Here is an 8,754-nt window from a genome sequence, read left to right on the forward strand (position 1 = left end):
AGGTGTTTTCTCCTGTCACTCACACTTCACCTAGTGGGTGGGATAGGGCCTCCGTCCTTGGCATCCTCTGGAGGGATGCGGAAGTCACTCTCCTATTTATGTTTTTACCCAGGGCGTGTCCCTCACAGCTCAGAGGGCGGCCATTGTTGTCGGTGTGGAGCTGCCAGTCTATGACATCACCAAGAAGCACCTGATACTCTCAGGCCTGATGGGAGACACTGTCTCTACGCATTTTCTGTATGTTTATGGATTTTAAAAATTAATATTTTAGGTATGCATGAGCTTAGGGTGAAAATTTTGTCTATATTTGTGGAAGTTTTAGAAAAAGTATTGTAATAGCATTGTATTTTCTTATTTGAAAAATTATAAGCCAGGTAGTGGTGGTGCACGCCTTTAATCCCAGCACTTGGGAGGCAGAGGCAGGCGGATCTCTGTGAGTTCGAGGCCATCCTGGTCCACAAAGTTAGTCCACGACAGCCAAGGCTACACAGAGAAACCCTGTCTCGAAAAACTAAAAAAAGAAAAAAAAAGAAAAATTATAATACAGAAGTCACACAGGACGAAGTGAAAGTCTTTATGCTTTTACATAGGTAGCTCTGTATCTGTATGTATGTAAATAATATGTTTACAAACAAGCATCACATGTATTTATAAACAAATAAGGTAATATTTTTATTATATTACTTTTTAAAAGTGACAGCATATCCAAAATGTATTTCCAGATCGGCTCTTACAGCTTAGCTATTTTTGGTTACTCTTTGTGTATGTGCCTGCAGCCTTCAGAGAGGTGTCAGACCCCCAGAACTGGAGTTACAGGCTGTTGTGAGCATCTGATGTGGGTGCTGAGAATCTAATTCCAGTTCGACGAGAACAATACAGGGTCTTAACTGCTGAGCCATCTCTGTGGCCCACCCTTTGTTTTTTAGTAACTACATACATTTGTATAAACTGGTGGGCTGAGTGACTTGGTCTGGACACTTTAGCCAAGTGTGGCGAGGGTGCTGAATCTCACCACTAGGGGGAGCACCATTTACAATTCCTGGGCTGAGCTTGTATGCCGCAAATCCAAATAGACCTTAGTGTGAACAAAAAAACCCCGACCCCCACAGCAAAGAGTGATGATTTCACCATATGAGGGATGCCGAGGTGGGGAAACTGATTAATGCCGGTAAAGTAAAAGTTGCAGCCATGTTAGGTTTTAGTGGCGTTCACTTTGAGCAGAAGGAAAGGTTCAGGAGCAGGGTAGCGCCCCTGACGAGAAGCGGCTCAGATATGCTGCGTTCACAGTGCGTGCTGCGGAATTTACGGCCAGGCAAACGGAAATGGCCTACAGGTGGTCTCCTTGAATTCCGCGGAGGGCTTTTTGGCTTTGCAGGAGAGTGAGATCGTAACCACCCCATTTCATGCTTTATGTAACTCAGCACGTTATGAAACTAGGTTGCAGTTACCGAGGTTCACAGGCAGCTTTAGGCTAAATATAACTCAGCTTAACAGTGGCCCTCAGTGTGGTCTATGGTAGTCTCGCGACACTGAAGTCTATCTAGTGCAGTGGTTCTCAACCAGTGGGTCATGGCCCCTTTGGGAGTTGAGCCATCCTTTCCCAGGGGTCGCCTGAGACCATGGGAAAAGAGAGATACTTACATTAGGATTCATAACAGTAGCAAAGTCACAGTTATGAAGTAGCGATGAAAATAAATTTATGGTTGGGGGTCACCACAACTTGAACTGTATTACAGGGTCACAGCATTAGGGGGCGGTGATAACCACTCCTCTAGAACCTCAGACCCCGGGGGGACACACAGTGAGGCTGTTTTGTGCTTTATCTATTCTTAGATCTATTTTACATGTATGATTATTTACGTGTGTGTGTGTGTGTGTGTGTGTGTTTATATGCTCACTGTGTGCATGCCTGGTGCCTGAGAGGTGGGGGCATCAGATCTCCTGGAATTGGAGTTACAGAGGGCCGTGGGCCACCATGTGGGTGCTGGGATCCGAACCGGGGTCCTCTGTAAGAGCAAATGCTTTAACTGCGGGGCCAGCTCCAGCCCCATGGAACTCGTTCTTGGTGCAGTTCCTGTAGCTCCATATTTACTTTAAAGTGATTTTGGGGAGGAAGCCATCATGTCTCCCACCTATGTAGCTGTAGCCAAGTAATAGTTAATTTCTCGTCTCTTCTAATACCAATTTCTCCGTAGCTCAAGCTTTACCTGTGGTCTGGTGGGGGCCTTGGCCTCCAACCCAGTTGATGTTGTGAGAACCCGCATGATGAATCAGAGAGACCTTCGAGATGGCAGATGCTCTGGCTACAAGGGTACCTGGGATTGCCTGTTGCAGGTGAGAATACATGTCTGTGCAGCGTTGTGAACTACACACATGCACGTGTTTGTGCAGCATTGTGAACTACACACACGCACACATGCATACACACACACATTGACGTGACTACGTTATGACAAGTATTAAAGCTAAGATGAGTGGGGACAAATATGCCATTTAATTATTTACCTTTTTATTTTTTATGTTCTTTTAATGTTTAAGACAGGGTCTCATTTATGCAGCCCTGGCCGTCATGAAATTCTCTGTGTAGACCAGGCTGACCTCAGACACACAGAGATGCACCTACCTTTTCTGAGATTAAAGGCATTTGCCACCACATCCGGCACGGCATACCATTTTTGGCACATGGGGGTTGAAAGTCCAAGATCTAGCTGAAATTTTATAAATTAAAGTTCATTTCCTGCACGTGTCTCCCCTGCTGGGAAAGGATGCTAACGTAGTATTATTTTCTGTGGTCGTGAAACTGACCCTTTCCAAAGTGGACCTTTTTCCTCTTGAGTCCAGCTGGAAGAAGCACGCCCGTCCAGATGTCTCACGGGAGCACATCAGTCCGACCACAGTTCCCAGAGTACAGAACTGACTGGAGCGGGAAGTGTTCAGCTTCCCCCGCTAGGTTGCCAGCGGCCAACCTAGGTCTCAGCATGACGCCAAATGCTTCTTGGTGTTCAGGGCTCCTTTACATTTTTAGAATTACATTTGTGTATTTCATGTTTGGCAGGGCTGGGGTGGGGTGGTGACGGCGGTGGTTATGCGTACACACAGTACCGTGGCGTGAGTGTAGAGGTCAGAGGACAACTGGGAGGAGCCAATGCCCCTTCCATCACATGGATTCTGATGACCAGACCCAGGTTGGCATGTTTCCCAGCAGGTGGCTTTTCCTGCTGAGCCATCCCACCAGCGTTTTCTTCTTCTCTGAGGCAGGATCCTCCATAGCCTTAACTGGCCCCAGACTTGGTAGGTAGCTGAGCGTCACATGAGCTTCTGACCCTCTGTCCTCCCAAGCGCTGAGTATAGGCCTGTGCCACCACATGGATATTATGTGGTGCTGGGGACTGAACCAGCTTGGCCCTTGCTGGGTAAGGACTGCACCACCTGACCTCCACCCTAACTCCTCTGGCATTACTTTAATGAAGCGTAGATAGGACACTGGGGAAGGGAAGTGCTTTGAGTGGTATCTTTACCAAAGTTTCTTATTTATTCCTGGCTTGCTTAGGAGCCCAGATGGCGTGGAAGCTAGTGGCCCCGACTTGGAATTGAGTAACATCTCAGTCTAATTTCTTACTCACAGAGTTCCTGCTTGCCTGCTCTGTGTGGGGTTCATCCTTTCTGTGGGCATTGGTTGGCACGCAGAAGTCTTTAAGGAACAAAGAAACAGGAAAGATCCCGAATCAGTCCTTCTAAACAGGCTTATGTTTTGTTTGTTTGTTTCTTTCTTTCTTTCTTTTTCGAAACAGGCTTTCTCTGTATAGCCCTGGCTGTCCTGGACTCGCTTTGTAGACCAGGCTGGCCTCAAACTCACAGCGATCCACCTGCCTCTGCCTCCCGAGTGTTGGGATTAAAGGCATGTGCCACCACCACCCAGCTTTGTTTTTATTTATTTATTTATTTAATTTTTGAGTAAACATAAAATATAGTTCTTTTCCCCCCACCCACCCATTCTCTGATTAAAGCTGAAAATATTCAGCAGTTCTCCGTACTATTAAGGGTTTGAGTAGAACTAATGGCCAAGAAGCTCAGCCTTCTGCGAGCCCCTGATGATTTCATTGGAAGGATATTGTGGTCTGTAAATGCCATCATCCAGAGGTCATCAGGTCCACTCCAGCACGTGGTTTCTCTACATCCTCTGTGTCTAGATTGGAATAGACCTCAGGAAATCTCACAGGCCAATGGCTGCACTGCCTCATCTTCTGAATCCTCTGCCTCCAGCAGCCAGTAGGAACTGCAGTCCCCATGTGTGACATGCTTCCTTGACGGGCACCACACGTGAGCTGTGAGCTGGCTGTACGTTTATCGGCACTACCAACTTTCAGCACAACAGTGGGCTGTGATGGGCAGGTGGGGTGCTGGTCTGAGCAGCGGGGTGGGGGCACTCTTTGTCACAGCTGAGGGCAGTTGGAAAGGCCACCTTGGCAATCTCAGCTTTCTCCAGGCTCAGTCAGAGTCAACCTGTGGGATTCAGTTTTAGCTTCTACCATCTAGGTCTTAGGGGGAGCAGCCTCAACTTTGGGATTTAATTTTGATTTTAAAAAGTATATCAATTTGACGCATTATTAATGCATTTGACAAAATTGGAAAATGGGAAGTTGTTTTAGTTAGGGTTTCTATTGCTGTGAAAAAAAAAAATGACCATAAAGCAAGTTGGGGAGGAAAGGGTTTATTTGGCTTACATTTCCAGATCATAGTCCATTGTTGGAGGAAGTCAAGACAGGAACTTAAGCAGGCCTGGAACCTGGAGGCAGGAGCTGATGCAGAGGCCATGGAAGGATGCTGCTTACTGTTGTTCCTCGTGGCTTGTTCAGCCTGCTTGCTTTCCCTCCCTCCCCCTCCACCCTCCCGCCTCCCCTCTCCCCACCTCTCTGTCAATCTCTCTCTCTCTCTCTCTTTCTTTCTCTTCCAAGAAGGGTTTCTCTGTGTAGCCTTGGCTGTCTAGGACTCTAACTAAGTGATCCTCCTGCCTCTGCCTCCCTTAGTGCTGGGACTAAAGGCACCACTACTCCCAGCTCAGCCTGCTTTCTTGTAGAACCCAGGACCAGCAGCCCAGGGATCCAGGCATGGCTCTACCACCATGGGCTGGGTCCTTGTCCACTGATCACTAATTGAGAAAATGCCTTATGGCTGGATCTCATGGAGGCGTTTCCTCAACTCAGTCTCCTCTCTGATGTCTCTAGCTTGGGTCAAGTTGACACATAAAACCAGCCAGTAAAGGAGTTAATGCCTTTTTTTTCCCCTCTTCTTTTTAATAGACATGGAAGAACGAAGGGTTTTTTGCTCTATATAAAGGTTTTTGGCCAAATTGGTTACGCCTTGGTCCTTGGAATATCATCGTATCCTTTTCTGTTGTGGTCAATCTAAAAACAGCTGTAATTAAAGAATGTCGTTTGTTTTTATTTATAAGTTATACTGTAAAAGTAAGTTCTTGTCCTTTTGAGTTCCTCTGGTTCAAAGATAATAGCCACTCCATCTGTACTTTAGGAGACGTGAGGTCTCCGTTCATTCAGTGGTGATGCTGTCGAAAGGTGCTGACTTTCACTGGTGTCTGCTCTCGCAGTTTCGGGTATCCGGACTCCCAAGTGATGCGGTTGACATATCTCCTGGTGTCCTAGGGAAGGATGAGCTGCCATCGCTGTGTAAGCATGCTTACTGTAGGTTGCTTACTGATCACGGGCAGGCCTTACCTCTCGAAGTGTTTGATCAGCATCCAGGTAAAGAGGGGCAGGTCAGCAGGCAAGGAAAGACAGTGGGGGTAGGGGCAGGGGCACTGGGGTTTGGCCTCCCTTTTCTTGGGAGAAAAGGGTTTATTGGCTTACATCTCCAGATCATAGTCCATTGTTGGAGGAAGTGAGGACAGGAATTCAAGCAGGGGAAATGCTGGAGGATCGCTCCCTGGGGCTCTGTTGGATGTGCCCAGTGAGGTCTTTTCTAATGACAATGGATGTCATTCCTGAAGACCCCAAGACCAAGGGCTTGTGGGTCTCACCTCTGATCTCTCCGTTCTGAGCCGACCTTGGGCAACATCTGAGGAGACAGCTTGTGACTCTCAGGTGGAACTCAAGTACAATCATGTCCTCAGCGGGCTGCCTGCAGGTCTTTCCTAGTTAGAGAAGCTACGTTGTCTGTCTGCTCTGTGTGCCAGGGTCGGTAACACGCCATTTTCCTGGCAGCCTTAACCCATAACCGCAGTTCTTTTTGACATATGAGCAGCTGAGGAAACTGGACCTGTGACCAGGCCATGCTACACGCGATGTTCTTCTGAAAAGCCCAGCTTCCATGATGGTAGAACCTCCTGTGCTTCTGGCTATTTCTCACTGCACAGCTCATCACAGCCTCTGGGATGGGAGAGTCGGGCGAAGACCGGGCTCTTCAGGTCGCCATGCATTGGCGCTGGGTGGCTTTTCATCTGTGTTCAGAGCCCAGAGCACAACACCTGCTCACTGGCCGTTAGCATCGAAGTGCCCTTTGACATCCAAGATAATGTACAGAATACACCTTTCTTGCTGTAGAAAACTTGCAAGGATCAGAACCGTGTGCAGTTTTCTTCCTGGAGAGCATGCTGCCTCTGGGCCTCCTGCTGTGAACATCAGCCGCTCTGAGAAAGCTCCTAGAGTGATGGAGGGCCCCCCTACCCCCTGGAGTGATGGAGGGCCCCCCTACCCCCTGAAGTGATGGAGGGCCCCCCTACCCCCTGAAGTGATGGAGGGCCCCCCTACCCCCTGGAGTGATGGAGGGCCCCCCTACCCCCTGGAGTGATGGAGGGCCCCCCTATCCCCTGGAGTGATGGAGGGCCCCCTACCCCCTGGAGTGATGGAGGGCCCCCTACCCCCTGGAGTGATGGAGGGCCCCCTACCCCCTGGAGTGATGGAGGGCCCCCTACCCCCTGGAGTGATGGAGGGCCCCCTACCCCCTGGAGTGATGGAGGGCCCCCTACCCCCTGGAGTGATGGAGGGCCCCCTACCCCCTGGAGTGATGGAGGGCCCCCACCCCACCCCTGTGGGTTGTATTGTTCCTCAACCTTTGAGAGCTTTAGTGTCCTCTCAGCTAAGATTTTACATTTGAACTTTAGAACCCTAGACCTGGACGGTGCAGGACGTAGGTCTTTAGAATATTGCACTGCTGCATAGTTCCTGTGTGGGCAGAATCTCACTTACAGTAAGTGAAGTTAGGCCTTTGAAGACTCGACCTTTGTGAGGTAGCGTTTGCCATTTGCCCTATGATTTTTTTTAATAATTTTTTTTTTAAAAAGCAAAGTTTATTATTTCCATATCGATCGAATGGGGTAATGATGCTTAGGGAAGTAGGTGTCACATGAAGGGAAAACTGCAGAGGCCGCCCTGTGAAAAAGGGTGAGTGTGTTTACATCTGTCAGTAAACGCTTGCTACCAGAGGGCTCCTCTGGCCATGGTGACTGACCAAAGCCCTTTGTTAAAGAAAGAACACTGCAGTGGAGTGTTTGCATTGCTGCTGAATTGAGGCGAAGCCTCCCGAGCTCTAGCCTTTGCTTTAGCTCAAGGTGAGTTTGTTAAAAACAAAACAAAAACAAAACCTTTTATCTGAGGTTTCCTAGTTAAGTTCCTTGAAATAAGAAAAAAGAAAAAAAAATATTTCCCCCCCTCTTTTTGATGTTGGGGATCAAACCGTTGTGCATTCTGGGTATCTGACTCCACTCCAACCCAAAGTGATGGCATTCGTGCCTCTGCCTCTCTTCTTTCTGCTAAGAGGTAGATGACGCCGTCCACCTACTTTTGTTGCTTTTGAGACTGTGATAAAACCTCTTACACTTTTCAAAACAAAGACGTGTCTAAAAGGGAGCCCAGCCCCTTCAGGTGTGGCCTGTGAAAGCCTCATTAGTGCCAACTGGGGCTCCCGCCAGCTACAATGCTGTCCGTCTAGGCCCTGGGGCTCCTTGCTTCTTGAGGCAGAAGGTGCAGGTTTTTCTTGAGGGTTGGCCACTTTTTCTCCCATGCCTTTTCAACTTGACCTTTTTATTGTTTCCTTTGAAAAACGGTCTGTGAAGCAGTTTTATTTCTAAAAGTAAAAGCTAAGACAAAATCCCTCACAGAGAACCAATCATTCATGAGTTAGCGGTGAAGAAAGTTCACAATTCCCTAGCAAGCCACTAGATGGCAGTAGAGGACCCGAGTTGGCTGCCGGCCTGGCTTATAGCAGTATGTGTTAGACACATTTTTTTTTCCTTCTGATCTGAACATTCCTTTGAAGTGACCGGCTCCAGAGGCTTTCTCTCTTGAGTTGAAAGGAGTGAATTTTTCTTTCTTTCTTTCTTTCTTTCTTTCTTTCTTTCTTCCTTCCTTCCTTCCTTCCTTCCTTCCTTCCTTCCTTTCTTCCTTCCTGCCTTCCTTTCTTTCTTTCTTTCTTGTTAGTGTTTTTTGTTTTTTCAAGGTCTCTCTGTGTAGCCTTGGCTGTCCTGGACTCGCTTTGTAGATCAGGCTGGCTTCATACTCACAGTGATCCGCCTGCCTCTGCCCTCCCGAGTGCTGGGATTAAACAAACCACTTTTTAAAATGTAAAAACAAAAACAAAAACAAAAACAAAACTCTTTAAAATTTTTTCCTTTTTTATTTTATTTTCTGTTTTTCAATTTTTCGAGACAGAGTGTCTCAGTGTAGCCCTGGATGTCTATGAACTCGCTCTGTAGACCAAGCTGGCTTCCAACTCAGAGATCTGCCTGTCTTTGCTTCTTGA

General features: G+C 47.7%; 1 protein-coding gene across 1 annotated transcript in view; it reads left to right on the forward strand.

Annotated features, from left to right (window-relative positions):
* SLC25A30 (solute carrier family 25 member 30) overlaps positions 1-6,716 on the forward strand; it is a 28,868-nt gene extending 22,152 nt beyond the window's left edge. Inside the window, exons 8-11 of the mRNA XM_084768296.1 lie at positions 113-237; positions 2,196-2,334; positions 5,301-5,381; positions 6,238-6,716. Of these exons, the coding sequence (XP_084624422.1) occupies positions 113-237; positions 2,196-2,334; positions 5,301-5,381; positions 6,238-6,279 (387 nt within the window). The 3' untranslated portion in view covers positions 6,280-6,716. The remainder of the gene's footprint in view (positions 1-112; positions 238-2,195; positions 2,335-5,300; positions 5,382-6,237) is intronic.
* Positions 6,717-8,754: the final 2,038 nt, after the last annotated feature.

The sequence above is a fragment of the Acomys minous genome, assembly GCF_964271855.1.
Source record: "Acomys minous genome assembly, chromosome: 18".
Taxonomy (NCBI): domain Eukaryota; kingdom Metazoa; phylum Chordata; class Mammalia; order Rodentia; family Muridae; genus Acomys; species Acomys minous.